Genomic DNA, 19,168 nt, shown 5'->3' on the forward strand with positions numbered 1-19,168 from the left:
TTTTATCATAATTTACCTTATAGCCTGAGGCAGCACCATAAGTGTCTCATACATCCTGTAGTCATGCAAGAGAATGAGTGAGGTCCTTTAAATAGAAGAGAACATCATCAGCTAATAGATTAATTTTATGGGTTGTCTGGCCAACTTTAAAGCCCTTTATATCAGGGTCTCTTCTGATCGTCTCTGCCACGGCTCATTGGCCGAGGCAAAGAGACTTGTACAGTGGACAACCCTGTCTACTGTACACAGTTGGACCATTGGTAATGCAGAAGAGGCAGACAAGCTTGGGGCAGAGGCGAAGTCCAAATAAACAAAGGACCTGCTGACAGCAGAGGGGCAGGAGGCAGGCGGCCATACCGCCAATAGGAAGCAAAAACATCATCAGAGTGGTGACCGCACGACTCACCTGAGTCCACAGCGGAGTCAGAGCAAGGTCCATGCGATGGCTATATGGGGGACACACAACAGTCAGTGGGTCAAATGATAGATCACGAGGCCACATGAAGACCAAGGGACAAGTTATTGTGCACCTTAGTAAGGACCACAGCAGAGTCACCTGGAGCACTGTGGGGCCTGTTAAGGACCACAGCACAGCCCGGAATACAACCGTGGTGCTCATTAGCTGGTGAAACAAAAACCCCACCAGCAAAAAACAGAAAAAAAAAGATTAGTCCTGCACCCTGAGAACACAGAGCCCGGGCCAGTACAGGGTTTAATTAGGTCAGCTAAGTAGGGAGGTGCCAGTCCATGAACAGTTTTATAGGCTAGTAGTGGAACCTTAAAATCTGATCTCACTTTGACAGGAAGCCAGTGAAGAGACGCCAAAATGGGTGTAATGTGGTTGAACTTTCTGCTTCGTGTCAAAACTCTGGCTGCAGCATTTTGAACCAATTGGAGACCCCTAATGCTGGACTGCGGTAAACCAGAAAATAGAACATTGCAGTAGTCCAATCTAGAAGAGATAAACGCATGGATCAGGGTCTCAGCATCAGCCATAGACAGGATGGGACGAATCTTCACTACATTTTGCAGGTGGAACAAAACAGTCCTCGTAATATTTCTAATGTTGAGGTCAAAGGGCAATGTAGGATCAAAAATTACCCCAAGGTTCCTCACTTTGTCAGTGTGATGTATGACACACGAGCCTAGGCTGAGCGTTAACTGGTCAAATTGATGCTGATGTCTCACTGGACCAAAAACCATCATTTCACTCTTACCAGAATTTAAAAGTAGGAAGTTTCTAGACATTCAGCTTCTCACTGATGCAAGACAATCTTCTAAGGATTATCATCAGCATAGCAGTGAAAGGTAACCCCAAAACACTGCAATATGTGCCCAAGGGGTGTAATATAAAGGGAGAAAAGCAGGGGGCCTAAGACAGACCCTTGTGGAGCCCCACATTTCATGTCACTAAAGCTAGAGGTAGTGTTACTGTACAAAACACAGTGAGAATGACTGGTCAAGTATGACGTCACTCCCAGTAATCCCAAAATGATTTTCCAGCCTATCAAGTAGAATACGATGATCCACGGTATCATATTTTCTAAAAGCACACTGCAGTGGCTCAAAGAGATTATTCTCAGTAAGATAATCCACAAGCTGCCGTGACACCACTTTTTCCAGAATTTTAGAGCAAAATGATAGATTTGATATCGGCTGATAGTTTTTCAATACACTAGGGTCAAGATTAGATTTCCAACAAACCAAGCAACAGACGAGCTGCTTCAATAATTCCCACAGCATCGTCTGAAATATTTTACTATCCTTAAAATATCACCAGTGTCCACAGTTTGAGAGAAAGAGAGAATAATCTGTAGCTTATTTCACTCACAAAAGGCACCAGAAGCAAAACAGAAACCAATATCCCAACTGGCATGTCCTCATGTACTCATGTCCAACGTACTAACTTATTTTGATTAATGAAGGCAAGAAATCTCATCTCCCCTGGGATGTCTCCCCCTAGTGTTAACCTCACAATATAGTCTTGCATCATGCCGCCACCACTTAAGCTAACTGCAGAAAACCCCATAGACACAGCCGTCTGACCTCTGAAATAACGTATCTGCAGGACCATCCCCATAGGCCCAGAATCTGAACCAGACTTCATCAGGTCACTCCTCATCCTGATAATCACCAGACTCATCTGAAATTGGTGACTTCCAGACTGCCCGGGCTAAGCAAACTGCCTAATCACGATTCCTGTGTGACCAGGATCAGAGTGGAGCGACCGGCTGTGTCACCACACACACAGTTTCAGTTTCAGTGACAGACTCATCCACCCTCACTGTGTGAGGGAGAGATTCCACAGTTCGTTTCTCCCGGCTGCTGTCAGACTGTACGATGATCAATGCTAGTACTGTGGTAACCATAGCAACCAGGACAATAATCATGTCACTACCTGCTGTATTTATTAGGTGCAATAATTTAATTTATGGTGCAAACTCAAGTCACTTTACCGACTATATTTTAACCTGTCCATATTGTAAATATCAGAGTAACTTATCGTACATTTCACGCTGAAGTCACTTTATCTGATCACTTTTACATCCTGACAGTGTATATCATCCCGACAGTGCAGCACTGAACTGAACAATGGTAGCCTCAGCTTTACCCGGCACTCAGTGCTTTTTTTTAATTCTTGTTTTTAAGAGATACTTGTCTGTTTTATTTCATGCCCTTCTGTCTATTCCTACTGTTCTATGCTGCGATGTGACACTGACATTTCCCCATTGATGGATGAATAAAGGCTTTTCTTATCTTATCTTATACACAACCCACCACCTCTCTTCAGGAATCTAATCCTAATCCCGATTCCTGGATTCCTTTCGAACTCAGTCACTGCACACTCAAAATGGTGCTTTAACTCAATTCAACAAACCATAAACAACTTGAATTCCTTTAGTCCTTTAATTTGATACTTAAATTAAATGAGCTCCTTCAGCTCGCGAACAATGTCGAGATTTGATTGCATTTTAACATTAACTCACATTATGAGTCCTTTTGGATTTCATCACATGTCCAAAAGCAGAATTAAAGAGTTTGCACTTACCGGCATGATGCCAAGCTGATGTGGAATTTCTGTGATGATATCAGCATAAAATGAGACAGGTGACTAAAAAGCGCTCAGGATTCAGACGTACTGATGCAGAGTGATTTATTTTTGGTTGATGCAGAAACAGATGCACCTGGAGAAGTTCAAAAGGTACCTCATGCAACGTACCCACTGAGCCTTCTGACCTTCCATTCACAGAGAGCCGTGTTAAGGACCTTCTGCCAGAACAATACAAAATCAGAATACAAACATGGCCTTCAGACAGTCAGGGGCATGATTAGATGTTTAGCCACAAGTTGGAGGAACACGAAATGTGGTATCAACATGGCGGGGGGGGGGGGGGGGGGGGGGGTGACCCTGGGCTGGTACGGCCTGCCCTGACAATATGAATATGAGGAAAACATCCATTTTTCTTCTACATGTATGTATGTACAAAGACAATAAAGGCTCTTTTTCTTCTTCTTTTTAATAATCAGCTCATCTCCTCCTCTGGGTGTACCTGTGGTGTCAGAATCAAGTGTGACTGTGTGTGATAATATTTCCACATGCCTTCACGATGACATCATTATGTCCCAGAGCTGAAATGAGACAAAAACTTTTAAAATCACTATACTTCAGTACTTTTTCGGCAACCATAAGATTTTCTCAAAGAAGGCGGGGCTACCCCTCCTACATCATCTTCTTGGTCGCCATGATAGACAAATGTTAATTAATCACAAAGATTACAGACGACGCTCCATCCTCAGGTTCAGGTTTTTACACAAACATCACTCAGTGTTTCTCTAAAATACACAACTCTGAAGTGGTTCAAGTGTCCGTAGTGTTTAACACTAACAGAGTACTCACAGGCAGTAATACTGCAGTACTGTAACAGAGAAACAGAAGTCTTACAGCTGTGTACTTGGAACAGGTATCTTGTTACAATGAATGATGATGAAATATTTCTCCTCTAAGACTGTCCTGTAGTAATCTGCCGCAATCCCCCCTGTATTATTCCAGCCTGTTTTAATCTGTGTTAATCCCCCTGTATTAATTCATCCTGTTTGAATCAGTGTGTCAATCCCCTCTGTATTAATCTGTCCTGTTTTAATCTGTGTTAATCCCCCTCTGTATTAATCCATCCCATCTTAATTTTTGTGTTATTCCCTCCTGTATTAATCCATCCTGTTTTAATCTGTGTGTTAATCCCCCTGGGTATTAATCTGTTGTGTTTTAATCTGCATTAATCCCCCTGTATTAATCCATCCCATTTTAAATTTGTGTTAATCCCCTCTGTATTAATCCATCCAGTCTTAACTAGTGTGTTAATCCCCCTGTAGTAATCCATCCTGTCTTAATCTGTATGTTAATCCCTCTTGTATTAATATGTCCTGTTTTAATCTGTGTCAATCCCCTCTGTATTAATCCATCCCATCTTAATTTTTTGTGTTAATACCCCGTATTAATCCATCCTGTTTTAACCACTGTGTTAATCCCCCCATATTAATCCATCCCGTCTTAATCTGTGTGTTAATCCCGTGTATTAATCCATCCTGTTTTAATCTGTGTGTTAATCCCCCTGTATTAATCCATCCCATTTTAATCAGTGTGTTAATCCCTCTTGTATTAATATGTCCTGTTTTAATCTGTGTTAATCCCCCCATATTAATCCATCCCGTCTTAATCTGTGTGTTAATCCCCCCTGTATTAATCCATTTTGTTTTAATCTGTGTTAATCCCAATTTCAATTTATTTTAATTTATATAGCGCCAAATCACAACAGAGTTGCCTCAAGGCGCTTCACACAGGTAAGGTCTAACCCCCAGAGCAACAGCGGTAAAGAAAAACTCCCTCTGAGGAAGAAACCTCAAGCAGACCAGACTCAAAGGGGTGACCCTCTGCTTGGGTCATGATACAGACATAAATTACAAAACAATTCACAAAACGAATATACAGGAAATGCTGTTGGCGCACAGGACAGGAGGGTCTCCAGCACAAATACAACTCCCATCTCTGGATGGAGCTGCACCTTAAACAGAGAGAAAAAACAGAATCAGGCATCAGAAAGACAACAAATACAGCATAATTTGTCAGCATTAAACAACAAGAAATACTAAGGTGATCGCCGGCCACTAGCCCTAAACTTCACTAAAAGACCCAGAATTTAGATAAAGTTGAGGCCGCAGCCCACTCCAATTACTAATAAATGAATTAAAAGAGTAAAAAGTGTAAAACTATACTATACCAGTATGGTAGCCACATGAAAGGGAAATAAGTGCGTCTTAAGTCTGGACTTGAAAGTGTCCACAGAATCTGACTGTTTTATTGATGCAGGGAGATCATTCCACAGAACAGGGGCACGATAAGAGAAGGCTCTGTGACCCACAGACTTCTTATTCACCTTAGGGACACAAAGTAGTCCTGCACCCTGAGAACGTAAAGCCCGGGCCGGTACGTAAGGTTTAATTAGGTCAGCTAGGTAGGGAGGTGCCAGTCCATGAACAATTTTATAGGTTAGTAGCAGAACCTTAAAATCTGATCTCACTGGGACAGGAAGCCAGTGAAGAGACGCCAAAATGGGTGTAATGTGGTCGAACTTTCTGCTTCGAGTCAAAAGTCTGGCTGCAGCATTTTGAACCAGTTGGAGAGTCCTAATGCTGGACTGTGGTAAACCAGAAAATAGAACATTGCAGTAGTCCAATCGAGAAGAGATAAACACATGAATCAGGGTCTCAGCATCAGCAATAGACAGGATGGGACGAATCTTCACTATATTTCGCAGGTGGAAGAAAGCAGTACTAGTAATATTTCTAATGTGGAGGTCAAAGGACAACAAAGGATCAAAAATTACCCCAAGGTTCCTCACTTTGTCAGTGTGATGTATGACACACGAGCTGAGGCTGAGTGTTAACTGGTCAAATTGATGCCGATGTCTCACTGGACCAACAACCATCATTTCAGTCTTATCAGAGTTTAAAAGTAGGAAGTTTCTCGACATCCAACTTCTCACTGCTGCAAGGCAATCTTCTAAGGATTTTATGTGGATGAGATTACCAGCAGTTATCGGCATGTATAACTGAGTATCATCTGCATAGCAGTGAAAGGTAATCCCAAAACACTGCAATATGTGCCCAAGGGGTGCTATATAAAGGGAGAAAAGCAGGGGGCCTAAAATGGATCCCTATGCAACCCCAAATTTCATGTAATTAAGGTTAGAGGTAGTGTTACTGTACAAAACACAGTGAGAACGACTGGTGAAGTATGACGTCAGCCATGCAAGGGCACTCCCAGTAATCCCAAAATGATTTTCCAGCCTATCAAGTAGAATATGATGATCCACTGTATCAAATGCAGCACTGAGATCTAACAGCAACAGAACCACAGTGGTGTCTGAATCCACTGCAAGCAGAAGATCATTCACCACTTTAGTGAGAGCCGTCTCTGTGGAATATTTTGTAAAAGCAGACTGCAGTGGCACAAAGAGATTATTCTCAGTAAGATAGTTCATGAGCTGCCGTGAAACAAATTTTTCTTTGATGGATGGATTAATCCCCCCTCCCCCAGATTAATCCATCCTGTCAATTTTTGTGTTAATCCTCCCTCTATTAATCCATCCTGTCTTAATCTGTGTGTTAATACCCCCAGGTATTAATCTGCCCTGTTTTAATCTGTGTGTTAATCCCCCTGTATTAATCCATCCCATTTTAAATTTGTGTTAATCCCCCCTGTATTAATCCATCCTGTCTTAATAGGTGTGTTAATCCCCCCGTATTAAGCCATCCGTTTTAATCTGTGTGTTAATCCCCCTGTATGAATCCATCCTGTCTTAATCTGTGTGTTAATCCCCCTGTATTAATCCATAATTTTAATCTGTGTGTTAATCCCCGCTATCTTAATCTGTGTGTTAATCTGTCCTGTATAAATCCATCCTGCAGTTGTCAGTAGAGCTTCATGGAGGCTGAGAACAGTTGGGTCAGATCCTCTTGGTCGTTCTCTCTGGGAGACAGTTTGGTGACTCGCTCCTGACAATCAGAAATATCACCATCAAACTCCAGAAGTATAAAAACAGTCCATTCTGTCTTTAAAACAACTGAAATAAGTTACATTTTATTAATTAGATTTTAGAAATTCAACTCTATTTTTCAGGGCTGTGAAATGAAAATTGTGAAATCTGAGGAAAATTTGCAGGGGGACTGGGGGGCACAGCCCCCCATGAGCCAGGGTCTAGGGCCCATGGGGCCCCAGAAACCAAAGTAATTTTGTATCTAATGATACATTTTCAGCATCTCCTGGAAGAAAAAAAAGAAAAACAAGTGCATAATTAAATGATCTTAGATTCAAACTTTCATTTGAAGTGTCAATGATCATGTTGATATAACAGAATATGACATGGACGTAGGACCTGGAATGATTTTCCTTTAAATTCTAAACCAAATTATGCATCAACTCAGAACAGTTAAACTACATGAAATTCATGAAGACTGAAAAGACTGTTAAAGTATTTCAAAAACCACAGAAAATCATGGTAAAATATCAATAACATACCTTATAGTAAAAAAAGTCACATATTGTTGTGTGAATTCATGTAAATCCATTAAAAACCACAATGTCTTTTTTCTGATGATAGAAGTCAACACTAAGGGCCCCTTCACACATAGTATGAATAAATACAACTCGGGGCGACTCATGGAGAAACAGTTCGTATGAGCAAACCACGAAAACATCGCACCGACAGGTAGGCGTGCACGATCCCGGTGCGACGGTTCATGTTCTTGTTCTCCAGCTGGGACGTCCAGGAGCAGAAATCTTTACAGCTGTGGCTGTGAGCAGACACCCCCCCCCCCCGGTCTGTTCAGCTCCCAGACCATCATGTCACTCTGTGCTATGTGGCCATTTGTTATTTGTTATGTAATTGCATATGTAGGTATTGTGGTAATTATTTATATAACTGTCCTGGCGGTGGTGTCTGTGTTTGTAATGTGTGCACTGAGCCGTCATCCAGCTGTCAGTGTGCTGTGATCAGCTGACAGGCCCCTGCTGTGTGCGATCAGACTGGTGTCCGGCCCCCATGTGATCAGATCTGTACAAACATATCAGCATTTTATTAAACGCACACACACACGTGCGAGACACACGCACCACGTGTGTGGCTTTCACACCACACTCGTGGGGCACTTAGACAAATTTCACATCCAGCTCAACAGTGATCGTCCACTGACTGTTTTCGTGATATAGTGTGAAAGGCCACACATTTTATAAGCGCCATGCGAGCGGTGTTAGATGTTTGTGTGTGTCAACTGGAATTTGGCCGACGCCTTCAGCGAGAGGGTTCGATGGGTTCACACAGCACACACTCTGTCTTTCAGCTGCTGGTGTGCACAAATACTTGTAGCAACAGGTGTACGAGGCATTGGAGGCAGCTATAATTTTACACGTTTTGCATACGATTCCTGCTTCATGTGCACTTCATGAGCAATTTGACCACATTCGTACTACGTGTGAAGGGGCCCTAATAAAAGTCACTTATATTCTTGTGTAAATTCCTGTAAATCCATTCAAAGCCACAATGTCTTTTTTCCAATGAAAGAAAGTCTAGATTAATAAAAGTCATTTAGAATCTTGTCTGAAATCCCATTTGAACTGCACAATATTTATTTCCCAGGGAGATAAAAATTCTTACCGTGGTTCCTGATGGCACAAGATGCAGTGAGCTTTTCCTGTTTCTTTTATCTTTCAGATGTCTTCATGAAGACAACTTTAAATTCAAGCCAGCGCCAATTCCACGGATTCTTGATTGCTGATCAAAATTTTCAAACCGTCTTTCTCACCATCTTCTCTCTGTCCGACGTCGCTCTGTGACACAGACATGCCACAAAATTCTTCTTTTAAAAACTTGATAGCTGTAAAAGTGTGCGATGTCCACATGCTACTTTTAGCTTAAGAACAGCATCCCTGTAGCAACCAGCCAGTCCCACTTTACGACAACTGTCGTAAGACAAAAATGACGATCACATTGTCCCGTATTAATAAGGACACAAACACGTCACAGAGGAAACTAAAAACTGCACTAAGTCCAATAAGCTGATTGGTGATGAAGGTCTCCTTCCTGTTCCTCATCCACCATCAGCGTGTTCACGTTTCCCCTGTAGGGGGCGTCTCTGTACCAACAGACTCTTCTAACCACATGCTCGCCTCCTCAGTGGTTTACTGAGTGACGCTCCACACACCAGTGACGGTGCCTGTGTTCTAAACCAATCCTGGATCAATCATTTGTCCTGAGTGAAACGTTGACTCAAAGAAAGACTCAAAGAACCTCTAAAAAGTGCACTGTTATTTTGAAAGTCTGAAGAAACTCAGACTTGATGCCCCGTCCACTCTCCTGGCTGTCAAAGCCTTCTGGGAGTTGTAGTTTAACTGATGATGATGGAGCTAACCTGCGGGATGGTTCCTTGGACCAGTGCCGGTATGTCGTCTTTGGTGTAGCCCACAGCTCCCAGTCCATCCTCCACCTGCAAGTCAAACAGGAAGTGGCGCAGCGTGTCAGCGAGCACAGCACCGGCATCTTCCCTCTTCACACGACGCACATCTGCACCTGAAGACAGCACAGACGCACCAGTCTCATCAGGACCTCAGAGCCGGTCACTCCCGTTCCATTTCTGGACTAATTTTTTGTTTGTTTGTCTGATCTGGTTTAGTTGAGCCATACCCAGGATTTCTGCAGCCTCCAGATGGCGCTCTGGACACACTGATGCTGTGAAGGAGAAGACAGCTGGGGAGGTGAGAACCACTGAGAGGCCATGAGGCTGGGGACACACGCACAAGAACAAAAAACACTGAACCAATCTTGAGACAAGTTCCAAATCCAGATTCTCCAAAACAAGAATGAAGCATCTGAAAGTTAAACTGGTTTCAGGTTGTAACTGATCAACATAACTCAGTCACTATGACGAATACTCAAAGCTGTCGAAACATGTTCCTGACACTCACCACCAGAGGGTGCTCCACACTGTAACCCTTTGCCATGTGAGTCTTCACGTTACCCGCGATAGCGTATGACATCCCATGACTGCAGTAAGGGAAAAGAATTATTTCAGCAGTTAGACCGTAAGATGATCACAAAGACCAGAATCAGGTCTGGACTGGGCATATGAATGAATTTTATTTATTCAGCACACACACTTAACAAAAAAAAAAAAACAAACTTGTAAACAATTTCCCAGTTTTGTGCAGTCATAAAAGTGTAGACAGAAGCAAAAGCTTAAAAACACCCACCCCTTTTACTACGACGATAGTGTACTACTACGAGGGTAGGCTGAAAAGGTCTAAGGCTGACTATGATGCAGTTGTTGAATTGAACAAATTCAGGGTTATTTTTCTACACAGTCTCACTGTAACGCCACACACTTCTTCCAGCGGTGCTTGAGTGCTTCAATTCCCTTGGCATAGAAGCTTTCATCTTGAGAGTCAAAATTGTCCTCAACGGCAGCCGTCACCTCATCATTGCTCCAATAGTGCTTCCCAGCCAAGTTTTTTTTCAGGTTTGGGAACAGATGAAAGTCCGAGGGTGCCAAGTCAGGGGAGTATGGTGGGTGATCTACCAGTTTGAATCCACACTCGTGGATAGTGGCCATGATTTTTTTTTCCTTTTAGTTTATGAACTGTCAGTAATTTTGTTTTCATCTGTTTCTTTAATATACCGCATCCACCACTCCACAGAACCATCATGGGTCCTGGATGCCATACAACCGGTCCATCCCTATCCCTCTAAAGTAACCGTCTATTTGCAGCAGCCAGGTGGAATGCAGGCATGTCCTTGGACAGGTTGAACGTAGGTGTGTCCTTGGACAGGTGAAATGCAGGTCTGTCCTTGGACAGGTGAAGCCTCGGTGCTCTTTCTCCAGCCTGGTGAGTGCCTCGGTGTCTGGGCCATTCTTTCTCCCACCCGGTGCATGCCTCAGCATTCTTTCTCCCGTCCGGTGCGTGCCTCTGTGTCTGGGGCGTTCTTTCTCCCGCCCGGTGTGTGCCCCTGCGTTCTTTCTCCCGTCCGGTGCATGCCTTGGTGCCTGGATCGTACTTTCTCCCCCCCCAGTGCGTGCCTCAGCGTCTGGGTCATTCTTTCTCCCGCCCAGTGCATGCCTCAGTGTCTGGACCGATCTTTCTCCCACACAGTTCATGTTTCTGTGTCAGGACGTTCTTTCTCCTGTCCAGTGCATGCCTCTGTGTCTGGGCCATTCTTTCTCCCACCCGGTGCGTGCCCCTGCGTTCTTTCTCCCGTCCGGTGCATGCCTTGGTACCTGGGTCTTACTTTGTCCCCTCCAGTGCGTGCCTCAGCATCTGGGCCATACTTTCTCCCGCCCAGTGCATGTTTCTGTTTCTGGGCCATTCTTTCTCCCGCCCAGTGAGTGCCTCTGTGTCTGGGCCATTCTTTCTCCCACCCGGTGCATGCCCCTGCGTTCTTTCTCCCGTCCGCTGCATGCCTTGGTACCTGGGTCTTACTTTCTCCCCTCCAGTGCGTGCCTCAGCGTCTGGGCCATACTTTCTCCCGCCCAGTGCATGTTTCTGTTTCTGGGCCATTCTTTCTCCCGCCCAGTGCATGCCTCGGTGTCCTTTCTCCCATCCGGTGTGTGCCTTGTTGTCTGGCTCATTCTTGCTCCTGCCCGGTGCATGTCTTTGTGTTCTTTCTCCTGCTCAGTGCGTGCCTCGGCATTGTTTCTCCCGTCCGGTGTGTACCTCAGCATCTGGCCCCTTCTTCCTTCCGCCCGGTGTGTGCCTCTGCATCTGGCCCCTTATTCCTCCCGCCTGGTGCGTGCCTCTGCACTCTTTCTCCCGTCTAGTGCATGCCTCGCTGTATGGACCGCTCTTTGTCCCATCCGGTGTGTACCTCTGCGTTTTTTCTCCCATCCGGTGTGTGCCTCAGTGTCTAGGGTGTGGTTTCTCCCACCCAGCTTGTGTCTTAGCGTTTGAGGCATTCTTTCTCCCGTCTGGTGTGTGCCACGGTGTTCTTTCTCCTGCCCGGTGCATGCCTCGGCGTTCTTTCTCCCGTCTGGTGTGTGCTCCCAAGGCCTTCTGTGTTGGCCCTTCTTCTCTTTGTGCCAAGCACAAAAACCCCGCCCCCACTCACACTCTCCGCCAATCATCCTTCATCACCACTCACACCTCATGAATCAACCAATCAACAGGAAGACTGGCACATGTGCAACTTGCGCCACGCACAAATTATAGTAATATTTCAATAAAACATTATCACTAACACCAACTCCAACCATCTATTGTCAAGTACAGTTACAGCCATTACCTTAATATTTTAGGGAATACTACTAACCAGATAGGTGACACTAACTTATCGTAAATGACATTTTACATTTAATATGGAGTGATGATTTACCTGGTACCACTAACTCTCTCCCCATAACCCCCGATTTTCCACAGGGCTACACCGATTTTCACCATCATGTTTTCCTCACCATAGATGAACGCCGGCATTTCCAAAACCTATGCCAGCGAACACACTGGCCAGGTGCATGCTGGATCGAGCCTCCAGGTCTTCAGCGTCACACACCGCTCTGCAAACCAGTAAACAACATCAGAAGTAAAATCTGAAGCTGATCACTGAACTTTGAGCTTCTACACCAAATTAATTTCATAATATCTTTTTCTTTGCTCAACATTTGTCCCACATTTTGTGTCGGCCTGACATGGGTCACGGACCCAAAGACTGAGCAGGCTTTTACTCAGAGGCAACAATCGTTTGAACCCACAGACAGTTTAATTACTGGACAACCTGCTGGAAACACAGAGTTAAAAATTAACATACATCATAAGACAGGTGTGTGAACAGGAGCCACGTGGACATATCCACCACACCACAGGACCACCCCAGCTCCAGGATGGCATCCACACAGGCAGACAACTGGTCCATCTCCACATCTCCTAAGGAACCATCCATCTGCAGCAGCCAGTTCAAACACAGGCGTGTCCTTTTCCAGTCACTGGGGTCCTTAACACTGAGGCACCTGTGTGCTGGATCATGTCCAGAGAAACATGGAGAAAATGTTGGAGCATTATATTTAAAAAATAAATAAATAAATAACTGGGTAGCAGCTTGTTCATTAAACCAAAGCGTTGGTGGGTTCAGTCCCTGATTGCTGCTGAGTGTTGATGTGTAGTCTCGAACATGTGATGTATCAACATAGAGAAAGAAAAAAAACACAGAATTTGTATTTTGGTGAAAGTTTTTAGGAGGTGGGATCCTGCTGGGGTCCTCCTGGGTTTGTGTATATACATCAAAAAGGTGATGGGCTTACCTTTTCATGTACTTAGCCACCACCCTGAGTGCCTGCAGGGCCCAGACATCGCTGATGGGGTTGCTGCCCTGGTAGGCAGGGCGGTTGATTGGGTTGGGGGGGCAGGGGCTCCGCCGATTGTAGGGCAGAGCAGTGTAGGACTCCAGGGCATGGCTGCAGGAAGACATAGCCCCATTATGAAGACAGTCACAATCACTGACGGGTAGACTGGTCACAGTTATAGTGCCACCCTCAGTTTAGCATATTTGCATTTGCATGTGTGCTCCCGATCTATTTAGTTCACATTATTGTTGGACTGACCACAGCACGTCAAAACCAGTGTTGGCGGCCACTCGCTCAGGCATGTGCAGTGTGTGCAGAGGATCCACGATCCCCAGGGTAGGTCTGAGGGTTCTACTGGCGATACCTGGAAAGCAGACAATCAATCCTCATCACTCAGCAGGTTTAAATCTCATATCAGTCTCAAACAGTGCCACCTGTTGCTGGGAGCACTGAGTCACGAGTTGATCGAGCTGGCTTGAAGTTACTCAGCATGTTTAAACGTGACACAATGGCAAATTAACAGATTTCTACTGACCGTAAGTCATTTCTAAACTGAACAGCTTGTCCAGGTGGGTCAAGTGTGTGAACCATTGGAATGGTTAGCATATTCATTAGCGGTTAGCTTGTGCTTATTTGGCTATACTCTTGAATTTTCTGGTGCACAAAGTCCACTACTTTACACTTTGTGTAAATCCTGCGTGATGCTGGCAGATAGGGTGGCTCTTTTACAGAGCCATGTCCATAAGCTAAAAGAGCCTCTTAGCTTAGTGGAGTTAGATGTCACAGGCACTCCAAACAAGGTGAGTGTTGGGCTGGCTAGCTTTGAAAGATGAGAGAGGTCGGTAATTTTCATCATAGGTACACTTCAAATGTGAGAGACAAAATGAGAAAAAAAATCCAGGAAATCACACTGTAGGATTTTTAAAGAATTTATTTGTAAATTATGGTGGAAAATAAGTATTTGGTCAATAACAAAAGTTCAACTCAATACTTTGTAACATAATCATAACATTAAAAAAAATGAGGTGGGCTTCATAGATAATTGGCAAAGCTTCTGGGGAAAACCTGGTCTTGTTAGGAGAGACGGCATCCATCCCACTTTGGATGGAGCAGCTCTCATTTCTAGAAATCTGGACAATTTTCTTAAATCCTCCAAACCGTGACTATCCAGGGTTGGGACCAGGAAGCAGAGTTGTAGTCTTACACACCTCTCTGCAGCTTCTCTCCCCCTGCCATCCCCTCATTACCCCATCCCCGTAGAGACGGTGCCTGCTCCCAGACTACCAATAACCAGTAAAAATCTATTTAAGCATAAAAATTCAAAAAGAAAAAATAATATAGCACCTTCAACTGCACCACAGACTAAAACAGTTAAATGTGGTCTGTTAAACATTAGGTCTCTCTCTTCTAAGTCCCTGTTGGTAAATGATATAATAATTGATCAACATATTGATTTATTCTGCCTTACAGAAACCTGGTTACAGCAGGATGAATATGTTAGTTTAAATGAGTCAACACCCCCGAGTCACACTAACTGTCAGAATGCTCGTAGCACGGGCCGAGGAGGAGGATTAGCAGCAATCTTCCATTCCAGCTTATTAATTAATAAAAAACCCAGACAGAGCTTTAATTCATTTGAAAGCTTGATTCTTAGTCTTGTCCATCCAAATTGGAGGTCCCAAAAAACAGTTTTATTTGTTGTTATCTATCGTCCATCTGGTCGTTACTGTGAGTTTCTCTGTGAATTTTCAGACCTTTTGTCTGACTTAGTGCTTAGCTCAGATAAGATAATTATAGTGGGCGATTTTAACATCCACACAGATGCTGAGAATGACAGCCTCAACACTGCATTTAATCTATTATTAGACTCAATTGGCTTTGCTCAAAATGTAAATGAGTCCACCCACCACTTTAAACATACTTTAGATCTTGTTCTGACTTATGGTATGGAAATTGAAGACGTAACACTATTCCCTGAAAACCCCTTTTTGTCTGATCATTTCTTAATAACATTTACTTTAATGGACTACCGAGCAGTGGGGAATAAGTTTCATTACAGTAGAAGTCTTTCTGAAAGTGCTGTAACTAGGTTTAAGGATATGATTCCTTCTTTATGTTCTCCAATGCCATATACCAACACAGTGCGGAGTAGCTACCTAAACTCTGTCAGTGAGATAGATTATCTCGTCAATAGCTTTACATCCTCACTGAGCACAACTTTGGATGCTGTAGCTCCTCTGAAAAAGAGAGCCTTAAATCAGAAGTGCCTGACTCCGTGGTATAACCCAAAATCGCAGTTTAAAGCAGATAACCCGTAAGCTGGAGGGGAAATGGCGTCTCACTAATTCAGAAGATCTTCACTTAGCCTGGAAAAAGAGTCTGTTGCGCTATAAAAAAAAAAGCCCTCCGTAAAGCTAGGACATCTTACTATTCATCACTAATTGAAGAAAATAAGAACAACCCCAGGTTTCTTTTCAGCGCTGTAGCCAGGCTGACAAAGAGTCAGAGCTCTATTGAGCCGAGTATTCCTTTAACTAGTAATGACTTCATGACTTTCTTTGCTAATAAAATTTTAGCTATTAGAGAAAAAAATTACTCATAACCATCCCAAAGATATATCGTTATCTTTGGCTGCTTTCAGTAATGCTGGTATTTGGTTAGACTCTTTCTCTCCGATTGTTCTGTCTGAGTTATTTTCATTAGTTACTTCCTCCAAACCATCAACATGTCTATTAGACCCCATTCCGACCAGGCTGCTCAAGGAAGCCCTACCATTAATTAATGCTTCGATCTTAAATATGATCAATCTATCTTTATTAGTTGGCTATGTACCACAGGCTTTTAAGGTGGCAGTAATTAAACCATTACTTAAAAAGCCATCACTTGACCCAGCTATCTTAGCTAATTATAGGCCAACCTCCAACCTTCCTTTTCTCTCAAAAATTCTTGAAAGGATAGTTGTAAAACAGCTAACTGATCATCTGCAGAGGAATGGTCTATTTGAAGAGTTTCAGTCAGGTTTTAGAATTCATCATAGTATAGAAACAGCATTAGTGAAGGTTACAAATGATCTTCTTATGGCCTCAGACTCATCTCTGTGCTTGTCCTGTTAGAGCTCAGTGCCGCTTTTGATACTGTTGACCATAAAATTTTATTACAGAGGTTAGAGCATGCCATAGGTATTAAAGGCACTGCGCTGCGGTGGTTTGAATCATATTTATGTAATATATTATAATTTGTTCATGTAAATAGGGAGTCTTCTTCACAGACCAAGGTTAATTATGGAGTTCCACAAGGTTCTGTGCTAGGACCAATTTTATTCAATTTATACATGCTTCCCTTAGGCAGTATTATTAAAAAGCATTGCTTAAATTTTCATTGTTACGCACATGATACCCAGCTTTATTTTTATTTATTTATTTATATATATATATATATTTATATAGCACCAAATCACAACAAACAGTTGCCCCAAGGCACTTTATATTGTAAGGCAAGGCCATACAATAATTACGTAAAAACCCCAACGGTCAAAACGACCCCCTGTGAGCAAGCACTTGGCGATAGTGGGAAGGAATGTGTGTTTATCTATCCATGAAGCCAGAGGACACACAACCGATTGTCTTACAGACATAAAGACATGGATGACCTCCTCCTAATTTCCTGCTTTTCAATTCAGATAAAACTGAAGTTATTGTACTTCGCCCCATAAATCTTAGAAACATGGTGTCTAACCAGATCCTTACTCTGGATGGCATTACCCTGACCTCTAGTAATACTGTGAGAAATCTTGGGGACATTTTTGATCAGGATATGTCCTTCAATGCGCATATTAAGCAAATATGTAGGACTGCTTTTTTGCATTTGCGCAATATCTCTAAAATTAGAAAGGTCTTGTCTCAGAGTGATGCTGAAAAACTAATTCATGCATTTATTTCCTCTCGGCTGGACTACTGTAATTCATTATTATCAGGTTGTCCTAAAAGTTCCCTGAAAAGCCTTCAGTTAATTCAAAATGCTGCAGCTAGAGTACTGACAAGGGACTAGAAGGAGAGAGCATATTTCACCCATATTGGCTTCTCTTCAATGGCTTCCTGTTAATTCTAGAATAGAATTTAAAATTCTTCTTCTTACTTATCAGGTTTTGAATAATCAGGTCCCATCTTATCTTAGGGACCTCGTAGTACCATATCACCCCAATAGAGCACTTCGCTCTCAGACTGCAGGCTTACTTGTAGTTCCTAGGGTTTTTAAGAGTAGAATGGGAGGCAGAGCCTTCAGCTTTCAGGCTCCTCTCCTGTGGAACCAGCTCCCATTTCGGATCAGGGAGACAGACACTCTCTCTACTTTTAAGATTAGGCTTAAAACTTTCCTTTTTGCTAAAGCTTATAGTTAGGGCTGGATCAGGTGACCCTGAACCATCCCTTAGTTATCAATCAATCAATCAATCAACTTTTTTCTTATATAGCGCCAAATCACAACAAACAGTTGCCCCAAGGCGCTCCATATTGCAAGGCAAGGCCATACAATAACCATGAAAAACCCCAACGGTCAAAACGACCCCCTGTGAGCAAGCACTTGGCCACAGTGGGAAGGAAAAACTCCCTTTTAACAGGAAGAAACCTCCAGCAGAACCAGGCTCAGGGAGGGGCAGTCTTCTGCTGAGACTGGTTGGGGCTGAGGGAAAGAACCAGGAAAAAGACATGCCGAGAAGGGGGGCAGAGATCGATCACTAATGATTAAATGCAGAGTGATGCATACGGAGCAAAAAAAAGAAAGAAACAGTGCATCATGGGAACCCCCCACAGTCTACGTCTAAAGCAACATAACCAAGGGATGGTCCAGGGTCACCCGATCCAGCCCTAACTATAAGCCTTAGCGAAAAGGAAAGTTTTAAGCCTAATCTTAAAAGTAGAGAGGGTATCTGTCTCCCTGATCTGAATTGGGAGCTGGTTCCACAGGAGAGGAGCCTGAAAGCTGAAGGCTCTGCCTCCCATTCTACTCTTACAAACCCTAGGAACCACAAGTAAGCCCGCAGTCTGAGAGCGAAGCGCTCTAATGGGGTAATATGGTACTACGAGGTCCCTAAGATAAGATGGGACCTGATTATTCAAAACCTTATAAGTAAGAAGAAGAATTTTAAATTCTATTCTAGAATTAACAGGAAGCCAATGAAGAGAGGCCAACACGGGTGAGATATGCTCTCTCCTGCTAGTCCCCGTCAGTACTCTAGCTGCAGCATTCTGAACCAACTGAAGGCTTTTTAGGGAACTTTTAGGACAACCTGATAATAATGAATTACAATAGTCCAGCCTAGAGGAAATAAATGCATGAATTAGTTTTTCAGCATCACTCTGAGACAAGACCTTTCTGATTTTAGAGATATTGCGTAAATGCAAAAAGGCAGTCCTACATATTTTTAGACAGACTGCTGGGTGGTTTCCCATGATGCACTGAGTGTTTCTTTCTCTTTTTGCTCTTTATGCACCACTCTGCATTTAATCAATAGTGATTGATCTCTGCTCTCTTCCACAGCATGTCTTTTTCCTGATTCTCTCCCCTCAGCCCCAACCAGTCCCAGCAGAAGACTGCCCCTCCCTGAGCCTGGTTCTGCTGGAGGTTTCTTCCTGTTAAAAGGGAGTTTTTCCTTCCCACTGTCACCAAGTGCTTGCTCACAGGGGGTCATTTTGACCGTTGGGGTTTTTCTGTAATTATTGTATGGCTTTTGCCTTACAATATAATGCGCCTTGGGACAACTGTTTGTTGTGATTTGGCGCTATATAAATAAAAT

General features: G+C 43.4%; 1 protein-coding gene across 1 annotated transcript in view; it reads right to left on the bottom strand.

Annotated features, from left to right (window-relative positions):
- Positions 1-6,874: 6,874 nt before the first annotated feature.
- The window catches only part of adhfe1 (alcohol dehydrogenase iron containing 1), a 62,031-nt gene continuing 49,737 nt past the window's right edge, over positions 6,875-19,168 (bottom strand). The window contains exons 8-14 of the mRNA XM_034183698.1: positions 13,636-13,741; positions 13,336-13,488; positions 12,496-12,594; positions 10,019-10,097; positions 9,738-9,834; positions 9,466-9,623; positions 6,875-7,053 (exon numbers count right to left, since the gene is read on the bottom strand). Of these exons, the coding sequence (XP_034039589.1) occupies positions 6,970-7,053; positions 9,466-9,623; positions 9,738-9,834; positions 10,019-10,097; positions 12,496-12,594; positions 13,336-13,488; positions 13,636-13,741 (776 nt within the window). The 3' untranslated portion in view covers positions 6,875-6,969. The remainder of the gene's footprint in view (positions 7,054-9,465; positions 9,624-9,737; positions 9,835-10,018; positions 10,098-12,495; positions 12,595-13,335; positions 13,489-13,635; positions 13,742-19,168) is intronic.

Source organism: Thalassophryne amazonica, chromosome 12, assembly GCF_902500255.1.
Source record: "Thalassophryne amazonica chromosome 12, fThaAma1.1, whole genome shotgun sequence".
Classification (NCBI taxonomy): Eukaryota; Metazoa; Chordata; class Actinopteri; order Batrachoidiformes; family Batrachoididae; genus Thalassophryne; species Thalassophryne amazonica.